Raw genomic sequence first — 23,748 nt, 5'->3', positions numbered from 1 at the left:
TTCTCTTTACAGACTAGACTCCTGTCTTAGTCTGGACTTCCCCCTTCTCATTCCCTTTGTCTCTTCAGGTACTTTCAGCAGCCTTTCTACTGCCCTGCATGATTTCCGTCCGCTCCGACTTCTCCATGGCTCCCGAGACCTCACCTGTGGGAATGCACACCTACCCGGGTCCTACAAAGGGAGACGGCACCAGGAGAGCAGAGGAGAGAGAGCGAGTTGGCGAACACACGAGAAGACGGCGAGTGCGGACGAGGAACTGGAAGCGCCGACCTGGCAGCCGGGTCTGCAGCGGGCAGAGAGCGGAGGCCTGGTTCCGCCTCCTTGGAAAGAGGCCCAAGCGGCTCAGGCCCCTCCTGCCGCGTTCCCCTCCGGCGAGAGCTCCGGCACCATTCCTCGCCAGAGCCGCTGCGAGAGCCGAGCCGGAGCCCTCGCTCCCCAGCGCTCGCCGGGGGCTGGGAATTCGCCCTCGGCCCTGCCGCCCTCTTCCCTCCCGCCCACACCGGCCCCACGCGCCGCCCAGAGACCGAGTTCCCCCGACCGTCCCCGCTCCACTCTCGCCCCCGCGGGGGGTCGTCTCCGGGGTGGGATTTCGGTGTCGTGTCCTCTGCCGTCTTGTGTGTCGTGTGACGTGTCGGTGTTGTGTGTGATTTCGGTGTCGTGTCCTCTGCCGTCTTGTGTGTCGTATGTCATGTCGTGGGTGTGTGAGACGTCGTGTGTGTCAGTGCCATGTGTGAGAGCCGCCGTGTGCTGTGCGTGTGTGCGTGAGTGTGTGTCGGCGTGTGTGAGAGACATGATTGTGTGTGTGAGACGTTGTTTGTCATGTGGTGTCGTGTGTGTGTGAGACGTGGTTGTGTGTTTTCTTGAGTGTTTTGTTGAGTGTGTGATGTGTTGTGTTGCTGTGATTTTTGTGTGTGTGACAGGTTGTGTGTCATGTTGTGCATGTGCGTGTGCGACGTGCAGTGTAGCCGTGACATGCTGTATACGTGCAACGCGCAACGTGCCTGCGATGCGCACTGTGTTGTGTGTGCAACATGTGACGTGCTGTCTACAACGTGCAACAGGCTGTGTGTGATGTGTTGTGCATGTGACATGTAAAGTGTGACGTGCAACATGCTGTGTGTTCCACGTGCAACGTGTCAGTGTCATATGTGTGTCTCAATGTCGTGTGCCATTTTGTGTCATGTGCCATTTTGTGTCACGTGTCATGTTGTGTGCGTCGTGTCTGTGACATGTCGTGTGTGTGCGTGCGACGTGTTGTGCATGTGCATGTGCATAGTCAGACAAGTGCGTGACGTGATATGTGCGACATGCGACAAACTGTGTGTGCGAAGTTGTGTGTATGCGACGTACGTGCAACATGCTGTGTGTCTTTGAGTGTGTGTGAGACGTGTTGTGAGATGTGTTGTGGGTCATGTTGAGTGTGAGACGTGTTATGGGTCGTGTTGAGTGTGTGAGTGTGACATGTTGTGGGTTGTGTTGTGTTGAGTGTGTTTTTGTGACATGTTGTGGGTCGTGTTGTGTTGAGTGTGACATGTTGAGGGTCGTGTTGTGTTGAGTGTGTGTGTGTGACATGTTGTGGGTCGTGTGTGTGATGTTTAGTGTGTGATGCTTTCGGTGTCATGTTGTGTGTGTGTTTGCATCGTGTGTATTTTTGTGTCGTGTTGTGTGCCGTTTTGTGTCATTGTGTGTGTGTGACGTGTGTGCGTCCACGCCTTCGACGTATTGTGCGTGTCCGTGTGGGAAGTGCGAAGTGGGATGGGTCAACTTGCCACCCCCTTCCCCAACACTTTAGCCCCCTGTCGTAAACATGACCCTACCCCCACCCCAGGATGCTACTGACACTGAAACGACCTAAAAGACCCCCGACTGATCACTATTGGCTGCACCCCATTGCCACCCGCACTTCTATGCTGCTGCTGGCCAAACCCTCCCCCCAAAATCTAAACCCCACCCGCTACCCGGAACCCAACTGGAACCCTGACCCCATAACCTGCCCCCCAACTCGAAACCCCTGAACCAAAACTGTAGCCCAACCCTCACCCCAACCCGAACCTCCAGCTCTGAACCCAGCCCCCCGAAGCCTGACACCGCTTTAAGCCAGAGCCCACTTCCCCATTCCCACCCTGGGCAACAACAGTGCAAACCACACCCTCCTGCCCCCCGCCCAGGGATCCTGCTTCTTACCACCCCTTCTTTGGAAATGAGCCTTTTCTTCACTTGCATCCCACACACCTTCATTCTCCTTTGAGGGCTTATTTAGTGACAGGGGTCTACACAAGGCAACTCTTTGCTATCACAGCGTAACAGGACACAGAGACGTGAAAACAGTGCAAACAACATTCCACGAGTTTTCAGGAGGTTTAAACACCCAATACATTTGAACATTTAACATTCGCTTTGATCTCTACTAACACACACATCCATGGTTGGGAGGCTCTGTTTGCTGCGGTGGATCCACTGGGGGTTGATGTCATGGGGGTTGAGTGAAAACCCACTAAATTGACAGCAGAGCGCTCTCCAGTCGCCGTTGGGACTGCGCCAGGAACGGCAGGAAAAAGGTAAATTGACCGAAGAGCGTCTCCCATCGACCCAGCCCAGTGTAGACAGAGCAGTAAATCGACCGAAGCGACGTCAAATCCAGCTCTGTTATTCACGCAGCGGGAGCAGCCTAACTTCGGACGACTTCCTGCGGTAGGATAGAGTCATAAATAGAAAGGGAAGGCTAACCACCTTTAAATCCCTCCTGGCCAGAGGAACTGGGATTGTTTACTCTACAGAAGAGAAGAATGAGGGGGGATGTCATAGCTGCTTTGAACTAAATGAAGGTGGATCCAAAGAGGACGGTTCTAGACTATTCTCAGTGACAGCAGATGACAGGACAAGGAGTAATGGTCAAGTTGCAGTGGGGGAGATTTAGGTTGGATATTAGGAAAAACTTTTTCACTAGGAGGGTGGTGAAATACTGGAATGGGTTACCTTGGGAGGTGGTGGAATCTGCTTCCTTAGAAGTTTTTAAGATCAGGCTTGAGAAAGCCCTGGCTGGGATGATTTAGTTGGGGATTGGTCCTCCTCTGGGCAGGGGGTTGGACTAGATACCTCCTGAGGTCCCTTCCAACCCCGATATCCTAGGATTCTATGATCATTTGGCCAACAACATGCAGCAAAGCACCCAACTCAGTTGCATGAATGCTCTATAAACCACTCCTCAATTATACAGAGACACCAGCATATCTCCCCAGCTCTCAGCCTTGCACCTCAGAAATGTACCATCTTACACGGCTCACGGCCTTCTCTTGAAAAGTGTAAGCTCATTAATTAGTTCGCCACTTCATCAAAAATAAAGGGGACATGCACCAGCCTTTGTCATGTGAGCAACTTTCCCAAGCACTTTGGACAAACTCAGGAGTAAGTATAAAATAGTAAAATAACTTTATTAACTACAGAAAGTTAGATTTTAACTGAGTCTAACTGTTGGTCACAGAGGTCAAAAGTGTTTACATAACAAATGAAAACAGACTCCCAGTCTAAACTCTAATTTGAATCTACTAAGCAAGAATTGGATCAAACAGCTTTTCTCACTCACTGGTTGCTCCAGGCCATGTTGAGTTCTTAATACACAGACTGAATTCCCTCTCAGCCTGGGACCAATCTCCGCAGTTCAAATTCTGAGTCTTCCAGACAATCTTCCAGGTGTTGAGATTGGGGAAGAGACAGGCCACGTGGGGGTGTCTTTGACTCTCATACATATTTTTTCTCCAGCTGCTAGGTAGATTCTTGCCGTGATGCTGGGGTTAGTTAGCCCCCAATATGGAGCAGCAGTTTGCCTCCTGCACCTTGTGGTAGGCATGTCACAGCTCCTTCACTTTCACCCCGCACGGCAGTGTGTCCCTGTCATGGCCCCTTTCTATCATGCATCACGAAATCTGCGTGCGCACCTCGGGAGTTACACCGCAGAAAGCTGCTTTCCTGTGCAGAAACTTGCCCATGTAGACAAGGCCGCAGAGGACTTCCATAAGAACGCACGACAGGTCATAGACTGGGTCAGACCAATGGTCCGTCAAGCCCAGTGTGCTACCTGAGAGCGACCAGTGCCAGATGCATTGGAGGGAAAGAACAGAACAGGCTTGTTGACCTGCAAGGTGAGGGTCTTTCACCTTTATATTTAACTTCATTGTTGTCGATTCCTACTTATCCTATATCTAACTACCCCTCCTCTGACGTCTCTAGGCAAATCAGGTGTGTCCCAATCCAGCTGAACTGAGGCAGAATTTGGGCCAATGTCAGTTTGGAAAAGGCCTGCTTCACCCAGCAGGTTTCTCAAAGTATCCGTTGCTGTGAACCGCATGTCGTGTGGATGTGTGAACTCCAAAGATAGCAAACATGAAAAAAAAAAACGCAAAGCCGGTTCTGAGGTTTCCAGAGCCAGGCCTGAGGGTTAAAGAGCTGTGCTCAAAAGGACAAGGGGGCTCAGCAGCTATAAAAAGAACTAGTTGCAAAAACAAAACAAAAATTACATGGAAAAAAAACAACCAAACAACAACCACCCAGACAAGCTCCCATCACTCGCCCATCACCATTGTAGATCTTGACATCTCCTGCCTAATGTGACATCTTTGCTTTGCGAACAAGAGCCCTGGGGAACTCTCTGGCTCTTTCCCTCTCACTGGGAAAAAGGTTCCACAACTTATCTCAAGTAATTTTCCTCCCAACAGAAGATTTATTTTAAAATTTATCCAAATAAATTCCATTTGAAATAGAAATCATTCCAGTCTATACTGGGTCTCTATTCTCGTACATGCTATTTCTCTCACCTTTTCCCCCAAACCTGATTCCTTTGGAGTCAGGTTTTTATTGCAGGATTAGCCACCATTTGCTATTTTGTGGGAGGGGGCTAGAAGAAAACCTGAATTATATTGTAACACTGAAAGTGATCACAGAATCAGCCTCTTACCTTACACTTATAAACTTCATGTGCAATTTCCTTGTTGCTGGTAACAATTTCTTCAAACATTACAAACTATAAACCTTTAGGGCAGTTTTCTCTTAATTCCCATTTTCACCCAGTGAGCTCTGTGTGAAGTCACATTCGACCATAACCTAGGAACCTTCCATTTCTGAGGGTTCATTTCTCCCTGGGTCTTCTCCCAGAAGTGTGGGTGGAAGGGGTCTCACACTACGTGGGAAGGCTGCATCATGAGAAAAACCACCTGTGCTCTACTTTCACACTTTCTAATCTTTCAGAGTAGCAGGAGGCGGAAAAGTGAGACACATGCATTAGACTCAAGAGCAAAACTAAGAGACCAAACCACAGACTCTGGACTCAGCATTCATGTATCCTGCAGTCTGAACTTGGAATCTGTTACATTCCCTCATTGGCTACCATCATTTAACCAACACAGAAGTGCTTCTTGTCCAGCAAGGCAGCCAGTTTGGGACCCATAGGCATGGCATGGCTCTGAAGGAATCAGCTGTTTCTCTCTGTGCTTCAGGAAACTTGGGATCCAAATGGTAAAAGACAGTTGTTCCCAGTTTCATCATGGCATCCTTTAGAAGTGTGAGCAATTCTAAAAACAGTTTACCTTGGCCACAGGTCACCATAGCGTCCATCTCTGGGGTGAAAATCAACCACTCGTACCTCTCATTTCTACCTGAGTTCTTGCCAAATCTTTGACCTTAGTTGTAGCAATTTTACACGGCTCTGGCGTAGAATTCTTCACCAACCACACAACATACCAGTAGCGATACTGAGGTAGAACTCCCCCAAATATGCCCTTTTGTTTCTTTAATCTGGTGGCACAGATTTAAATAAGGGACTAAATTCAGGTGCGGCTTAGAATCCCTCTAAGACACCAAATGTCAGGTATCTACTCAAAATGGGTGTCTTTCTGCAGCTCTATCACATTCCTCATGGATGTCATGTCCTACTCAAAATGGGTGTCTTTCTGCAGCTCTATCACATTCCTCATGGATGTCATTTCCTACACATTTACAGCATCTCCCAGGAGTGAGCTGAACAGAAATGTCACTTCCATTTTTCCCATCTCTACCTAGGAAGGGATTGCATTTCCCAAATAAGAGGCAACATGCACCTGATTAGGAAGGGAAGATCTTCAGGAGCAACCTCCTGCAGGGCATGGGCCACAACTGCTTTGGGAGGCAAATGAATGGGTCTTTTGCTTAGTTCCAAATCATTTACTAGAGAATCCTCTTCCCAGCCCCTTCGGGAAATATTGACCTTACCAATTGAAGAACAGGGGGATAGAGATGGTGATGGAGAATCCCTCTGATTTACCCTATGTTCTTCTGTTGTTACAGAGGGGAAAAGACATTTTTCCCTATCCCTTCCCTATTCCTGCTCTTTGTTATACTTCAATATATTTTAAGGGAGGAAAACGGGAGTAAAAATATCTGCCTTCAGGAAAACCTGAAGCAACAGCGCTCTGATGAACTGTGACAACTGGGAATGAAACAATATGATCCTGGTGGGGGAACTTGATGACTAACAATGGTTTTTAAATGGGGGAACAGTATAACTGTGATGCTCAGGCTTTGTTTAGACTAGGACATGTGATGGAGTTTAGGTCAGGTCAAGGGGGGGAAAGCTAATGCCAACCACTGCACCTCGGCTGCATCTGCACGACAACTGTAATTGTCTTTTAACACCAAGATCACTAACTTGAGCAGCCAACGCCATGTACAGTCCTACTGGATGTAAGGCACGGGTAGTTTTTGCCTCAGTGTAGCTTGTTGGGAACAAACCTCTCTCCCCCACCTGGAGCTGATGAACATTCCTGGCTGGAGGGACACACGCTCCTTTGACCCAAAAGGAAAGGAGTTGATAGAAAACATCACAGGACTGACCCCAAAGAAGGGTGAGCTGCAAAAGGCAGGAGCAGGCAACTCATCTGGGGGAGCTGAGTAACCACGGTGAAGATGGGGCACAGATCACTAAGTGGGAATTAGCAAATGTGATTTAAAAGAAAAAAATACCTTTGGCCAGCCCTAGTCAAGGCATTTGTTACAGATCACTCCCATGTGGATTTTCTGATGTCTAATAAGGGTTGAGCGCTGATTGAAGCTTCTCCCACACTCAGAGCACGTGTAGGGCCTCTCTCCTGTGTGGATTCGCTGATGTGTGATAAGGGCTGAGCTTTGATTGAAGTGTTTGCCACACTCACGGCATCCATAAGGTTTCTCACCCGTATGGATTCGCCAATGTCTAATAAGGTGTGAGCTCTGCTTGAAGTGTTTCCCACACTCAGGGCAGCCATAAGGTTTCTCACCCGTATGGATTCGCCGATGTCTAATAAGGTGTGAGCTCTGCTTGAAGTGTTTCCCACACTCAGGGCATCCATAAGGTTTCTCACCCGTGTGGATTCTCTCATGTGTGAGAAGGTCCGAGCTCCCTTTGAAGCTTTTCCCACACTCGAGGCATGTGTAGCGTGTTCCTTCCAAGTTCATTCTCTCACGTGTAATAAGGTCTGACTGGCTACCGAAGTTTTCCTCTGGCCTCTGCTGACTCTCACAGGCTTTTGTTTTTTCTGGGCGTGCACAGCTCCCAGAATCATTCCCTTTGGACCTTCCTGACAACATCCCATGGGCTTCTACTCGCTCAGCATCTTCCTGCTGGGGTTCCTCCTCGTTTTCACTCACCATCCCAACACCTGACGGGAGACCGAGAGAATCCAGACGTAAGTCTCTGCCTGCGCCAGAGAGAAAGGAAATCTCAGAGAGAAGAACGGAAAAAGGGATGAAGGAACGAAAACGTGTACAGGACAGATCAAACCTATCAGGAGCTGATTTTCCCTTCAACCTTCCCCAGAGGAGAGAAAGGAAGGGATCAGTTCTGGGTCCGTATCTCAGAAGAAATCTCAGGGGACAGCAAGATTGGGGAGGGACCTGCTGCCAGTTGTCAGTCAGGATAGGTGGGAAGCCATGAGTGACCTCTGCCTAACGATTCCACATCTGCAGGGAACAATCCTGAACTTGGAGAGCTCACAAGGTCTTTGTAGGGCATCCCAAATGTTTCCTGTATTCACCGACAGTTTTGGGGTTGGTTTAATCAATGCCTCACCTATGAAGGCAGCTCTCGGGAGCACTTTTTTCTTAGAGCCATGAAGGTCTGGGACCCACGACTCCTCCCCTTGTTCCAGCTGCGAGATCACATCAGTTCTGGAAACTGGAAACCCTGCTCAAGGCAAAGAAAACAAGGGAGGTCAGTGGAATTTGTGGGATACTTGTCACAAAGAATATTCCATGCTTTTAAGCCCAGCTCACTTTTAAGTAGTAACGTCCCAAGGCCGGCTTCCTTGGCTCAAAGTGCCAGGAGATGATTATTATAAATCATATTCATTACCTTAGTGCCTAAGGGCCAACTAACAGTGGGTCCTCATTTTGCTAGGCACAGTACAAACCGAGAAGCATTGATGGCCCGTGCCCTGAAGAAGTTACAATCTAAATAGACAAGGCAGACACAGAATGGGGGAAGGGGTACAACCCACCAGCAGAGTGAACTCCGTGAAGGCAGAGTGACGGATCTGATCAACACAGGCCTAGGTCTTGAGACTATCGGATTTAATGTTACAACCAGGGCCAGTGTTTTCTGGAAATTGTCGCTAGGACTGCATTTTTTCCCAAAATTACTCTTTGTTTCTGGAATCACCGTTAATATCCGGAATTGCTGATCAGAGGGTGGGTGGGACACGCAGGGTCACAATCCCCCAGATTTCTCCCTGGAGACACCCGTCTCCTCCCCAGGACACAGGCTGGCTGCGGCTGAGACTTGATGCCAATTTCTTCCCTCTTCATACAAGTCTGGGATCGGCAGTGGGACGCCAGGCTCTCTCATCATGCTGCAGAGAGGACGGCACTCACAGCTGCTCGCGGCCGTGTCCACAGCACCTCTACCCTGCTCATCTCCCCTGCACACAGCTGGTTCATGCCCCGTCTCTCCTGCGCACAGCTGGCTCTAGGCTCTCAATGCCCAGTATCTGAGCCCCACCGCCCCCACACAGCCGGCTCCTGTCCCCTCCCCCCAAGGCACTTTCAGGCTTTAAAGGATTAGATATTGCTCACGTTTGTCAATTACTCTCTTTTCATTGCCTGCAAACTCTTGCCCTAATTATGACTGTTATCTGTATATCTAAGCCAGCCCTTGAAAGCATGAATTCTTCACAGACTATGATGCCGAGATGCGCCACATGATACCAGGAAGGGCTGCGGGATGGGTTTCCTGTGCAAGCTGGTATCACTACAGGGTGATGAATGCCAGATCTCAAGGCTGGTTATGCAGAGCTCCACCTTTTGAAGCTTTACCCAACGCAGAAAGGGGTAGTGACGGATTTCCCCTCATTCAGGAGACTGAAGACGACAGACTTTTGGGGGATAAACAGCTGAGTTTGAGCTGACTGAGGGGGGTCTTTCTGGGCTACAAACTCACAGGACCTGATAACCACCAAGAGGTAACCCTTTAAGAAAGGTTTTAATACACTTTGGAACCAATCAGGGATTCCCATGAGGACCGCTGAGGGAATGAAGGTAAACACGCATTTGGATGCTCTTCTTGTTTTATGAGAACGGGAACAGGAAGGGCAGGGATATCACTGAATGCAGGATCTCAGCAGTACAAGGTGTCAGGATAGCACCATATTGCAGCCCATTGGAAAACATAATCCCAACTACACATATAAAATGATGGGCTCTAAATGAGCTGTTTCCACTCAACAGAGGGATCTTGGAGTCACTGGGCACAGTTCTCTGAAAACATCAACTCAGTGTGCCACGGCAGTCAAAAAGCAAAGAGAATGTTGGGAATCATTCTGAAATGGATAGATAAGAAGACAGAAAATATCATATCGCCTCTATATAAAACCATGGTACACCCACATCTCGAATACTGCCTGCAGATGTGGTTGCCCCATCTCAAAAAAAGATATATTGGAATTGGAAAAGGTTCAGAAAAGGGCAACCCAAATGATTACAGGTATGAAACTCTTCTGTACGGGGAAAGATGAAAAAGACCGGGACTATTCAGCTTGGAAAAGAGACAAAGGGGGGATATGAGAGAGGTCTATAAAATCAAAACTGCCGAGGAGAAAGTAAATAAGGACGTGTCATTTACTCCTTCTCATAACACAAGGACTAGGAATCACCCAATCAAATTAATAGGCAGCAGGTTTATAAGAAACAAAAGGAAGTATTTCTTCACACAATGCACAGTCAACCTGGGGAACTCCTTGCCAGAGGACGTTGTGAAGGCCAAGATTATAATAGGGTTACAAAAAAAAACAAAAAACACCATGAGAAATCTATTGAGGACAGGTCCGTGAATGGTTATTAGCCAGGATGGGCAGGGATGGTGTCCCTAACTTCTGTTTGTCATAAGCTGTGAATGGGTGACAGGAGATGAATCACTTCATGATTCCCTGTTCTGTTCATTCCCTCTGGGACACCTGGCGCTGGTCACTGTCGGAAGACAGGACACTGGGCTAGATGGACCTTTGGTCTGTCCCAGTGTGGCCATTCTGAAATACTAGGGAATCTAATGAGTCCAGTGCAATGGGAGGGAGTAGGAAAATCCCTGGGTGTGGAGAACACTGGGAAATTAGAAACTATCATTCAGAAGCAACAGACTCTAAATAGTCTAGAAAAGCAGAATGTGAAAAATAAGAATCAGGGTCATGTGACTTCAGGAATGAGGGACTCAAAAAACCAAGTCTGCAGAGAAGAGAGATTGTGGCTAGTGCACATGGGGATGGGGGGAGCAACTCTCCAAGTCTCAAGGATTTTCACCAGCAACCGAGGCCATTGTCCCATGCACGGGGCAATCCGAAGCAGTGAGGAGTTGTGTCATCTGTAATCCTGGCTGAGTTTCAATGCTCTGCTGCTGGAGCTACCTTGTCTGGATTCCCCCAGCCAGCATTCAAGGTCTGTGTGATCAGTAACCCTGGACCAGCCGCTCTGACCCCAGCAGCCTGCTTCTTACACCCCAAGCACATTCTGGTCTGGGTGGAGAAGGCTCAGGGTTTGAGAGAAGGCCAGGGGTAGGAAGCTTCTGTTCGTTATGCTAGACCTAACCCCCCGTTTTACTTGTGCAAACAGGAGATATTTGACACTGTGAGATTCTGCTCCTGTGCTCTCTTCCCACAGCGTTCAGCAGCAGGGGAGGGTCTCTGGTCGTGTGTGTGTCACGGGCATGCTGGGGTGATGCTGGAACAGGACAGAGGAGAGGTGGCATTGTGGGGGTGGCATGAACCTCATCTCTTCCGTTCCCCTTCCAAGAACCGAGGGGACAGGAACCCTTACCCAGCAAGGTCACACTCTCACAGGTCTCCTGCATGATGTCTCTGGAGAAGGCTCTCTGAGTGGGGTCCAGCAGAGCCCCCTCTTCCCTGGTGAAATACACAGCCACCTCCTCGAAGGTCACCGGCCCCTGAAAGAGCAAGAGCCCCACACTCAGGACCTGCTGCCCCACTCACAGCCCCACTATTTGTGGGGGAGAGGAGCCAATCAAACGGAAACTCTGGGTGGACCGCAGCCAACAGAGTCCCACCCCCACCCCGCTCAGAGCATCCAGGAAACACCAGGGTGAGGGGGCGAAGAGACACCCCTCCTCTCTCCCAGCAGATCCATCACACACCTACTAGCCACAGACTGATACTGGAGATGCTGCCCCGAGCAGGGTGTAGGGAGAGATCTCTTGTAGGAAGCCCAACACCCTCCTCCTTGTGAAAAGAAAAGGAGGACTTGTGGCACCTTAGAGACTATCCAATTTATTTGAGGATAAGCTTTCGTGAGCTACAGCTCACTTCATCGGATGCAAACTGAGGAAAGTGTCGAAGAGCTTTTTATATACACACAAATCATGAAAAAAATACCTCCTCCCACCCCACTCTCCTGCTGGTAATAGCTTATCTAAAGTGATCACTCTCCTTACAATGTGTATGACAATGAAGGTGGCCCATTTCCAGCACAAATCCAGGGTTTAACAAGAACGTCGGGGGGTGGGGGGGGCAGGAAAAAACAAGGGGAAATAGGTTACCTTGCATAATGACTTAGCCACTCCTAGAGCTGGATATGAAGCAGGGGAATCTCCCCTAAGCCTGACTGGTGGCTTCCCCCTTCGTATTTCAAGGCACCCGCTGGTTAGTTGGGTCAGGCTCCAGCACTACGAGTCTGGTCCTTTTTCCCAGCCCCATCTAGGTAGGTTATTTTCTGTTCACCAGATTGGAGCATTTCCACCTCCGAACCTCATGGGTCTGTTCCAAGAATCTAGGCCACTTATTAAACAACTCCCAGCAGGTCTGCCACCCCCTGGCCTCCTCCCTTTCTCCACCCTGTGCATTTCCTGCCCCGCTCCAACCTCCAAACCAGACGATGCAAACCTTCCCCTCTCCCGTGTATTTGCTGTCCCTCTCTCTCCTGCAGGAACAAATCAGAACCCCCCACAATAACCCCTACCTGAGCTGGCTCCTCTGCAGCCATGTCGCTCCCTTGTCCCATGGGAGGACGGGATGAACCGGAAAGAAACATGAGCGTCGTTCTGCAACCTGGCTGGGCAAGAAGGGCTGTTGTGGAAGTTTAGGAACAGGCATTAGTTCATTTCACATCACGCTTCCCCCAGGCTCTTTCCTTGCAGAGCGAGATCCGAGATTCTGCCATGCTGAGAAAATGCTCAATCTCTGGATTACAGCAAAGACCTGGCCCCTCCTGCCAGGCTAGGCCCACAGACACACTTTTAACCTCCTTTCTCCCTCCCGCATCCCAAAACAAAGTCTCTGAACGCAATCCTAGAAAAAAGCAGAACCAAAGGAGTCCCTTTCGAGGATTCCCTCGGACACTGACCCCACGGCAGCCACACCCCAGCAGGAGGGACATGGAGTCAGGAACTGGGTTTTCCTCTCTCTCATCCTCGTCTTGTCCACAGGAAAGCGATTCTCCCCACAGTGCAGTAAGACATCTGTCTGGGCAGATGAGAGAGCTGGAAATCTCTTTCAAAACTCTTTTATCCCACGGACCCTGTCAGTCTCTCTATCTCCTTTTCCCTGTGCCCTCTCAACGCCTGTCTGCTAGGAAACTCTCATTCCTGGGTTGTTTGCTCCCCCAGGGCTGGATTTGCTCCTGCAAATGGCAGGAGAAATGGGGGGGGGGCTGTTTGTGGAGAGTCATTTTATAGTCCTTCACTGCCTGCCTGGGATTTCCCCATTGCCTGCCTAGGACCCCCACCTGCCCTCCACCAGGATCTGCCAGCCCATTTGCCTGGGACCCCCTCCTCCTCCCAGCAGGACCCCCTGACACTTTACAGGAGGACCCCTCACTCTGCGCCAGGGACCGCCCCACCACAGTGCTGTGCACTGGGCATGGCAATGGTCCCAGGAGCCAGCTGGGCAATCCCAGACAGAGCCCCTGGCACAGCACCAGGCAGCGTCTAATCCCCTGCCCCACCTGCCCAAGAGACCCCCACCCCACTGGTCTGCAGCCAACAGGCCCCCAGCGATACCCACCTCCAGGACCTATAGCCTTAGGGCTGGGCACTTCAGAACTAACTCCCGAAACCCCAAACCCTCCAGAACCCACCAACCTGACTAGGGCTCCCCCCTGCCCAGCCACCCTGAGGCCTCTCCCTACCATAGTGCCCCTTCAGCTCCCGCTGCAATCTCCCCACACAGACACCTGCCCCCCCCCAGCAACAATGTTCCCTCACAGTGTCTGGTAAGTGGATAGAAAGTTATCACCACCCCCTGCTGGCCAGTCACACAGGCAGAGGGAGCCCGGGGGGACGCCTCTTTAACAGGAGAAAGGAAGCCATGGAGGGCCAAAATAAGTAAGACATTTCCATACTCTGTTACTAGCAAATAATGGCCACCGTGGATCCACCCCAGAGTTGGCTACATCTTTGCACTGCGGGAAGCCCCCCCTCACGGAGACCCATGGAGGGCGATAGGTTCCCCCCAAGGAAGGACAAGTTGCTAGGATTTACAGACATGGGGAACAGCCCCAAACCCAGGAGGATTTTTAATTGACATTTGATGATGACATCGTAAGAGGGAAACCTGAGATTTGAGATCAGTGTTCAGAAATGAAAGAGAAAGGGTGGAAATCTGAGGGATTTTGGATCCATTTATGCAAATTATAGAGAGGAAAGTGGAAAATGAATGGGATTTTATAGCAGTTGTTGATAGGAGGTAAAAGCTGAGTGTATTTCCCACCACTATTTGGTCAATGAATAGAGCGGAAATGGGCAACATTGGCAAACGTTTTAGATCCATATTCAGGAATCTGAGAAAAGGTGTAAATCTGAGATTTTCGTCGTAATTTATAATTACAGAGACAGGGAAAGCTCTCAGGGGCATATTCAATTAGAAGTAGACAACTCGAGTAAAAGTGGGGCAAACGTTGAGGGTATTTTTTAGGAATCTTTGAGACGTACAGAGAAAACGTGTCACAAACTACGCAACTGAGAACATGGGATAAACGCCAAGACCGGGGGGGGTTTTATGTGGCTATTAAAGAACGAGCTGGAAAAGGGGGACCGTTTGTCATATAAAATACAGCCTGTCCAATACACAAACAGAAAGTGATGGTCCCCCCCGGCCCCGTTCACCTGGGCAGCAGGGAGCCCTCTGAGGGGCTGACTGAAGGGGGCGGGGGGGGGAGCTGGAGGGCTCCCTGGGGGCGGGGAGGGGGCGGCAGTGGGGGATGGGCAGGTGGGGGGCAGAGAGTCACTTTCCTGCCCCCCCCGCCAGCGCTCCCCCCCCCGGGGTCTCCCACTCACCGGGGCGGGTCCCAGCTGGACAAAGCCCCCCCCCCGGCCGGGCACGGGGGGGTTAATGACGGGCCCCACCCCGCACAGACCCCGGAGGGGAGCCGCAGCTGCTCCTGCGACAGATGCGACACGAGGCAGCGCCTGGTCTGCTCCGGGCTCCGCCCCCAGCGCTGCCCCGCCCCCGGTCTGCTCCAGGCCCCGCCCCCAGACGCTGCCCCGCCCCCGGTCTGCTCCAGGCTCCGCCCCCCGGCGCTGCCTCGTCTCGGGTCTCTCGGAGGAGCAGCTGCGGCTCCGCTCCGGGGTCTGTGCTGGGGGGGCCCGTCATTAACCCCCCCGTGCCCGGCCGGGGGGGGGCTTTCTCCAGCTGGGACCAGCCCCTGGCTCTGCCCGCCCCCGACCCGGTGAGTGGGAGACCCCGCGGGCGGGGGAGCGCTGGTGGGGGGGCAGGAAAGTGACTCTCTGCCCCCGGCACGGCTGGGATTGGGGGGGGGCAGAGACTGGGGCCCGGCGGGCGGGGTCCCTTGGGGGGTGTTGGGGGGAGAAGCCGGAGTTGCGGGGGGTGGGGGTTGAACTGTCTCTGTGCAGCCAGGAAATTCCCGGGGGGGAAGTGGGGGGCGGCGGGGGAGTTCATTGGATCCCCTTCCCCCCCCCCACGGGCACAAATGCCCCCCAGTTTTCCCCTTTTCCCTCTCGGTAGCTCCCACGTGGTTGTAAATTCCCCCTCACCCCCCCATTGATCCGCTCTCTCGTCTCCCCTGATCCCCCCCCCCCGTCTCTCCCTCCTCCTCACATGTCCATTAAAACTCCCATCCCGTGGGGGGGCGGGATTTCCTCCCCCCCCCCGTTTTATCCGCAGCGATTTGTCCCGGTGTCGGTGGGAAGTTGGAGCCCGGAGCCATCCCCCAACCTGGCTGCCCCGGCGTGGGGGTGGGAGGAGACGCCAGGTCTCTGCCGGGGCGGGGAAGGGAGGGGCCGTGTCCCCCATGGGGCTGCCCCCAATCCCCACTTGCTGCCCCCCAACTGCAGCACCGTTGCCCCCAGCCCCCACCTGCCCCCCACCTGCCCATCCCACACTACCGCCTTTTCCCCTCCCCCAGGGAGCCCTCCAGCTCCCTCCCCCGCCCCCTCCAGTCAGCCCCTCAGAGGGCTCCCTGCTGCCCAGGGGAACGGGGGCAGTGGGGGGGGACCATCACTTTCTGTTTATGTATTCGACAGGCTGGATTTTATATCACAAAGGGTCCCCCTTTTCCAGCTAGTTCTTTAATAGCCACATAAAATCCCCCCCGGTCTTGGCGTTTATCCCATGTTCTCAGTTGCCTAGTTTGTGACACGTTTTCTCTGTACGTCTCAAAGATTGATAAAAAAGTTTCAGGGGACTTGTGGCACCTTAGAGACGAACCAATTTATTTGAGCATGAGCTTTCGTGAGCTACAGCCCACTTCATCGGATGCAAACTGTGGAAACTGCAGCAGACATTATATACACAGAGACCATGAAACAATATCCCCTCCACCCCACTCTCCTGCTGGTAATAGCTTATCCAAAGTGATCATCAAGTTGGGCCACTTCCAGCACAAATCCAGGTTTTCTCACCCTCCGCCCTCCCACAGAAACTCACTCTCCTGCTGGCAATAGCTCATCCAAAGCGACCACTCTCCTTACAATGTGCATGATAATCAAGGTGGGCCATTTCCAGCATAAATCCAAGTTTAACCAGAACGTCGCCCTGAGTCCTTCTCCATCCTGGTTGGGAAATTAACCCCCTGCAACAATGATCATCTTTCCCTCTCCTTTGAGAATCATTTGTTCCCTCCTTTCTCTCTGTTAAAAATGTTTGCTGATAAGAGACAAGCCATATATTCAATACCCATCAAAGCCAGGGGCCTCCCCCTGTTTGGGGGATGGGTGGTTCCCAGTTGGTAACAGGAGAGTTGGCTGGACCCTTTTCTTTTCTCCAGCTGGCACGGGATGAGGAGGTCCCTCTGAGTGCAGCGTGGTCCAGAAGTATCCCAAACCCCATGACAAAGGGTCTCCGTGAGGGGGGGCTTCCCGCAGTGCAAAGATGTAGCCAACTCTGGGGTGGATCCACGGTGGCCATTATTTGCTAGTGACAGAGTATGGAAATTTCTTAGTTATTTTGGCCCTCCATGGCTTCCTTTCTCCTGTTAAAGAGGCGTCCCCCCGGGCTCCCTCTGCCTGTGTGACTGGCCAGCAGGGGGTGGTGATAACTTTCTGTCCACTTGTCAGACACTGTGAGGGAACACTGTTGCTGGGGGGATGCATGTCTGTGTGGGGAGATAGCAGCGGGAGCTGAAGGGGCACTATGGTAGGGGGAGGCCTCTGGGTGGCTGGGCAGGGGGGACCCTAGTCAGGTTGGTGGGTTTTGGAGGGTTTGGGGTTTCGGGGGGTAGTTCTGATGTGCCCAGCCCTAAGGCGATGGGTCCTGGAGGTGGGTACCGCTGGGGGCCTGTTGGCTGCAGACCAGTGGGGGTGGGTGTCTCTTGGGCAGGTGGGGCAGGGGATTAGACGCTGCCTGGTGCTGTGCCAGGGGCTCTGTCTGGGATTGCCCAGCTGGCTCCTGGGACCATTGCCATGCCCAGTGCACAGAGCTGTGGTGGGGCGGTCCCTGGCGCAGAGTGAGGGGTCCTCCTGTAAAGCGTCAGGGGGTCGTGCTGGGAGGAGGAGGGGGTCCCAGGCAAATGGGCTGGCAGATCCTGGTGGAGGGCAGGTGGGGGTCCTAGGCAGGCAATGGGGAAATCCCAGGCAGGCAGTGAAGGACTATAAAATGACTCTATACAAACAGCCCCCCACCCCATTTCTCCGGCCTTTTGCAGGAGCAAATCCAGCCCTGGGGGAGCAAACAACCCAGGAATGAGAGTTTCCTAGCAAACAGGCATGGAGAGGGCACAGGGAAAAGGAGATAGAGAGACTGACAGGGTCCGTGGGATAAAAGAGTTTTGAAAGAGATTTCCAGCTCTTTAATCTGCCCAGACAGATGTCTTACTGCACTGTGGGGAGAATCGCTTTCCTGTGGACAAGATGAGGATGAGAGAGAGGAAAACCCAGTTCCTGACTCCATGTCCCTCCTGCTGGGGTGTGGCTGCCGTGGGGTCAGTGTCCGAGGGAATCCTCGAAAGGGACTCCTTTGGTTCTGCTTTTTTCTAGGATTGCATTCAGAGACTTTGTTTTGGGATGCGGGAGGGAGAAAGGAGGTTAAAAGTGTGTCTGTGGGCTTAGCCTGGCGGGAGGGGCCAGGTCTCTGCTGTAATCCAGAGATTGAGCATTTTCTCAGCACGGCAGAAACTCAGATCTCGCTGTGCAGGGAAAGAGCCTGGGGGAAGCGTGATGTGAAATGAACTAATGCCCGTTCCCAAACCTCCACAATGGCCCTTCTCGCCCGGCCAGGCTGCAGAACGACGCTCACGTTTCGTTCCGGTTCATCCCGTCCTCCCATGGGACAGGGGAGCGACATGGCTGCAGAGGAGCCAGCTCAGGTAGGGATTATTGTGGGGGGTTCTGATCTGTTCCTGCAGGAGGGAGAGGGACAGCAAATACACGGGAGAGGGGAAGGTTTGCACCATCTGGTTTGGAGGTTGGAGCGGGGCAGGAAATGCACAGGGTGGAGAAAGGGAGGAGGCCAGGGGGTGGCAGACCTGCTGGGAGTTGTTTAATAAGTGGCCTAGATTCTTGGAACAGACCCATGAGGTTCGGAGGTGGAAATGCTCCAATTTGGTGAACAGAAAATAACCCACGTAGATGGGGCTGGGAAAAAGGACCAGACTCCTAGTGCTAGAGCCTGACCCAACTAACCAGTAGGTGCCTTTAAATATGAAGGGGGAAGCCACCAGTCAGGCTTAGGGGAGATTCTCCTGCCTCATATCCAGCTCCTCACAAGGAGGAGGGTGTTGGGCTTCCTACAAGAGATGTCTCCCTAGACCTTGCTCGGGGCAGCATCTCCGGTATCAGTCTGTGGCTAGTAGGTGTGTGATGGATCTGCTGGGAGAGAGGAGGGGTGTCTCTTCGCCCCCTCACCCTGGTGTTTCCTGGGTGCTCTGAGCGGGGTGGGGGTGGGACTCTGTTGGCTGCGGTCCAGAGACCCTCCCCTGCTGCTGAACGCTGTGGGAAGAGAGCACAGGAGCAGAATCGCACAGTGTCAAATATCTCCTGTTTGCACAAGTAAAACGGGGGGTAAGATCCAGCATAACGAACAGAAGCTTCCTACCCCTGGCCTTCTCTCAAACCCTGAGCCTTCTCCACCCAGACCAGAATGTGCTTGGGGTGTAAGAAGCAGGCTGCTGGGTCAGAGCGGCTGGTCCAGGGTTACTGATCACACAGACCTTGAATGGTGGCTGGGGGAATCCAGACAAGGGAGCTCCAGCAGCAGAACATTGAAACTCAGCCAGGATTACAGATGACACAACTCCTCACTGCTCCGGATTGCCCCGTGCATGGGACAATGGCCTCGGTTGCTGGTGAAAATCCTTGAGACCTGGAGAGTTGCTCCCCCCATCCCCATGTGCACTAGCCACAATCTCTCTTCTCTGCAGACTTGGTTTTTTGAGTCCCTCATTTCTGAAGTCACATGACCCCGATTCTTATTCTTATTTTTCACTTTCTGCTTTTCTAGACTATTTAGAGTCTGTTGCTTCTGAATGATAGTTTCTAATTTCCCAGTGTTCTCCACACCCAGGGATTTTCCTACTCCCTCCCATTGCACTGGACTCACTAGGTTCCCTGGTATTTAAGAACGGCCACACTGGGACAGACCAAAGGTCCATCTAGCCCAGTGTCCTGTCTTCCGACAGTGACCAGCGCCGGGTGTCCCAGAGGGAATGAACAGAACAGGGAATCATGAAGTGATTCATCTCCTGTCACCCATTCACAGCTTATGACAAACAGAAGTTAGGGACACCATCCCTGCCCATCCTGGCTAATAACCAGTCATGGACCTGTCCTCAATAGATTTCTCATGGTGTGTGTTTTTTTTTTTGTAACCCTATTATAATCTTGGCCTTCACAACGTCCTCTGGCAAGGAGTTCCCCAGGTTGACTGTGCGTTGTGTGAAGAAATACTTCCTTTTGTTTCTTATAAACCTGCTGCCTATTAATTTGATTAGGTGATTCCTAGTCCTTGTGTTCTGAGAAGGAGTAAATAACACTTCCTTCTTTACTTTCTCCACAGCAGACATGCTTTTATAGACCTCTCTCATATGCCCTCTTGTCTCTTTTCTAAGCTGAAAAGTCCCAGTCTTACATATCTCTCCTCATACAGAAGCTGTTTCATACTCCTAGTCCGGGTTTTTTTGCCCTTTCCTGAACCTTTTCCAATTGCAATGTATCTTTCTTGAGATGGGCCGACCACATCTGCACACAATATTCAAGATGTGGGCGTACCATGGATTTATATAGAGGCAAGTTATGTACTGTCTTATTATCTATCCCTTTCTTAATGATTCCCAACACCCTGTTCGCTTTTTGACTGGCTCTGCACCCTGAGTGGATGTTTTCAGAGAACTATCAACAATGACTCCAAGATCCCTCTCTTGAGTGGAAACAGCTAATGTAGACCCCATCATTTTATATGTATAGTTGGGATTATGCTTTCCAATGGGCTGCACTAGGTGCTATCCTGACATCTAGGACTGCTGAGATCCTGCATTCAGTGATATCCCTGCCCTTCCTGTTCCCTTTCTCCACTGAACCCCACCAGCCCATTCTTAGTGTTCCCAGCTTCCCCAGGACTCTCTCATTGTGTCGGGACCTCTCTCTCTCTCTCTCTCTCTGCAAGAAGCAGTTCCAAGGAGACTTGTCCTCTGTCTGGAGTCTTCAACTTCTGGGACATGGATTTACTTTCTCTGTGTTTTAGGAGATGCTTTGAAATTGAGTGTCTGTGACATTAACCACAGTGCAATCTTGACTGCTTGAACAGCTGTTTCCCCTCAGTTGCCCAAGCTGGGGTGGTTTTACACTGCTTTACTGTGAGAACAGCCACTCCTGGGCAGTTAACACCCAGTCTCCAGCATGTAACTCGCTGCCAGCTACACAGTATTGAGCGCTGTTAGTCAGCGACTCACGAATTACAGTGCACCACAGGAGAACCCCAGAAAATTCTCTGGTCCCGGACTTTTGTGCATCTTTCACTGTCCAGCACACTACTGAACGACGCAAGGTCATATGAAGTCTGTCATTTCATCAGTGGAAAATGACACGTGCCAGCCTTGTTATCCCAAATGGATTTTCCAACACACTTTAATCCCAACACACTGGTTAGATGAAACAATAAAATGAGATGGCTAACTACCGGCAAAAAAACCATATTCATTGACTACAGGTAATGAGGTATAAAAGCCAGAATTGTTTACAAAGAAATGCAAGATAAAACCCAAACTAACATCTAAGTTAACAAGCTAAAACGGATACAAAGCAAATGTTTCTCTCACCATATCCTGAGGCAGGCTGGCTGTCCTTTCAGCCAGAAGTCCCCCTAATTCGCCCCTGCTGCCAAGTTCAGTTTCTTCAGGAGCTGTCATGAGCAGAGGAAAAGGGGGAGAGAGAGAGTCTCAAGCATTTTCCTCCCCTCTTTTTATAATTCAGTCCTTTGTACGACAAACAACTTCAGTTCTCAGCTGAGTCATGGTGACCGGCTGTCTGTTGTAGATATGAGCTTCAAGTGGTCCCTGTGAAGGAATGTAAATGTCTTCTTCACACCTTCCCCCTCCTGGAGAATGGCAATTTGACCAGCTGCTTGCCTTGCTGTCTCTGAGGAACTGGTCTGAGGGTGTTCCCCAGAATTGTAACTTTTTCACCAATATGATACAGTAAAATCTCATAATTTTACATAGTGTTGCTACACATATTTTAACAGGAGGATAATATTCTATAGATTATGCATTTTCAAATGATACCTCAAACAATCATACTATGTAAATAATTGATCATAGTTTTCTAGAAGAGTGAACATAGGGGTTGTGACAGGGTCAGGCCAGATGGCTACGTAGGTCCCTTTTCCTTGGGTAAAGTAACAGAACAATCAGGAACCTTCTGGAGACCAGTAAGACAGGCTGATTAGAACACCTGCAACCAATCAAGAAGCTACTTGAATCAATTGAGGCAGGCTAATCAGGGCACCTGGGTTTTAAAAAGGAGCTCACCTCAGTTAGTGAGGTGCGTGTGAGGAGCTGGGAGCAAGGGGCGCGAGGAGCTGAGAGTGAGACCATGGACTGTTGGAGGACTGAGGAGTACAAGCATTGTCAGACACCGGGAGGAAGGTCCTATGGTGAGGATAAAGAAGGGGTTGGGTGGAGGCCATGGGGAAGTAGCCCAGGGAGTTGTCGCTGTCGCACAGCTGTTCCAGGAGGCACTCTAGACAGGTGCATTCCACAGGGCCCTGGGCTGGAGCCCGGAGTAGAGGGCGGGCCCGGGTTCCCCCCAAATCCTCCCAACTCCTGGTCAGACACAGGAGTCGTCAACCTGGACTGTGGGTTCAGAAAAACGGCCAAGCTGAGGGCTGCCGTGAAGCTCCAAGGCGAGCAAATCCGCCCATAAGCGCAAGACCCACCAAGGTAGGGCAGGAACTTTGTCACAGGGTACAGACTGTGCCTGTCTGTGTGTGTTCCCAGCGGATATGTGGGTATTTCAATCTCTCATAAGCAGAGTGCTCAGCATCTTCAGGGACCCAGGGAGCTGGTCCTGGGAATTCACTGGTTTACTAGGTGTGACGCTGTAGGGAATTGTGAGACACTTTAATCATAATAATTAATAATAAAATACCAATATGATGAAATTGCAATGAATCATGCTAGATATGCCATGTAAGGTGTCAGTGAAAATGCTATGATTTTCCAAGTATGATCATTTTGTTTCTATGTTTTGTACCCCCTTTGTGTTGTGAGTTATAGACATGTAGGGTATATCTGTATTTCCAGACTTGTGCAGTGTTTCTGGGTGACACCCCCGGACAGACTGGCATCAGCACTGCCGAGCCTCTTCACTGGCCTGTCAAGGGTCATCAGCTGTACAATGAGCCCATGAAAAGAACCAAGGGGATACGCCTATTGAGTCAGCAAGACATGCAGGGGTATGCCTGTGTACTGAGACCTCCAGGGCTTTTCCATGCCATGTGCTGTGAAGCTTGTGTTTGGGACACAGGAAGTACAAGCCACAATGCAAAGGGAATAGAAAGGGCAGCTGCATCATCTTCATTTTCTCTTCAATCCCTCTTCCTACCTCTGGAGCAACTTCTCTGCAAACTGAAGCCTTGAACAAAGGACTGTGGATGTGTTCCAGACGGACTTTCAAGCCAGGAACTCACCAATACTGTGAAGAACCCGATATATAGATTTCTGAATGTATCTGACCTTTCCTTCTTTCCTTTAGTTTAGAGGCTAAAGGATTGGCTGGCAGCCTGGTATTTTGGGTAAGATCCAAACCTTTTTTTTAAGGTCAGGCTTGACAAAGCCCTGGCTGGGATGATTTAATTGGGGATTGGTCCTGCTTTGAGCAGGGGGTTGGACTAGATGACCTCCTGAGGTCCCTTCCAACCCTGAGATTCTATGATTCAAACCTGTGCTGACCTGGTAATATGGCTGACCCTTTGGGGTCAGAACATTGTGTTTCTGTGACCAGAATTTTTAAATAAGCTCTCACTGTACCGAACATAGGTGCTGATTGGGAGTCAGAGAACTGGAATGCAATAAAGGGGGCTGTGTGATCTTTTTCAGCTTCTCAATAACCAGTGTGGGGGATCAGAAGCATAGTTTGTGAGTGGTCGGTGATTTTAACTTCAGTGTTAGCCATCAGTTCTGGGAGCATCTTCTCTCCCTTTTTTAGCCTGCCCTGACCTTAGCGTTTTCAGTCAGGACTCCCCAAGGCACACCAGGTCACACTAAGCACTGACTGTTTTGTTTTTTTTATGACAGAGTCTTATGCAATCACCTGAACTCCTTTGTTTTCTTTCATCTGAGCAGGGTTTCCCATTTCCAAAC

At 51.0% G+C, this 23,748-nt stretch overlaps 1 protein-coding gene across 1 annotated transcript; it reads right to left on the bottom strand.

Moving 5' to 3' along the window:
- Nucleotides 1-5,687: 5,687 nt before the first annotated feature.
- LOC142070242 (uncharacterized) lies at nucleotides 5,688-11,338 on the bottom strand. Its single transcript, XM_075123797.1, has 3 exons — nucleotides 11,305-11,338; nucleotides 8,075-8,188; nucleotides 5,688-7,703 (listed from the first exon to the last, which is right to left on the bottom strand). The coding sequence occupies exons 1-3, from the start codon at nucleotides 11,336-11,338 to the stop codon at nucleotides 7,003-7,005; spliced, it is 849 nt and encodes a 282-aa protein (XP_074979898.1). The 3' UTR covers nucleotides 5,688-7,002.
- Between the last annotated feature and the right edge of the window lie 12,410 nt (nucleotides 11,339-23,748).

The sequence above is a fragment of the Caretta caretta genome, chromosome 28 (assembly GCF_965140235.1).
Source record: "Caretta caretta isolate rCarCar2 chromosome 28, rCarCar1.hap1, whole genome shotgun sequence".
Classification (NCBI taxonomy): domain Eukaryota; kingdom Metazoa; phylum Chordata; order Testudines; family Cheloniidae; genus Caretta; species Caretta caretta.
Note: the sequence above shows the minus strand (reverse complement) of the source record. Positions and strands in the feature narration are given on the sequence as shown.

Coding starts and splice junctions, on each gene's coding strand:
- LOC142070242 (XM_075123797.1), bottom strand. CDS start 11,338: ATGCAGGAGACCTGTGAGAGTGTGACCTTGCTGG. Junction 8,189..11,304: donor TGAGAGTGTGACCTTGCTGG/GTAAGGGTTCCT, acceptor TGCCTTGAGCAG/GGTTTCCAGTTTCCAGAACT. Junction 7,704..8,074: donor CCCGAGAGCTGCCTTCATAG/GTGAGGCATTGA, acceptor TCTCTGGCGCAG/GCAGAGACTTACGTCTGGAT.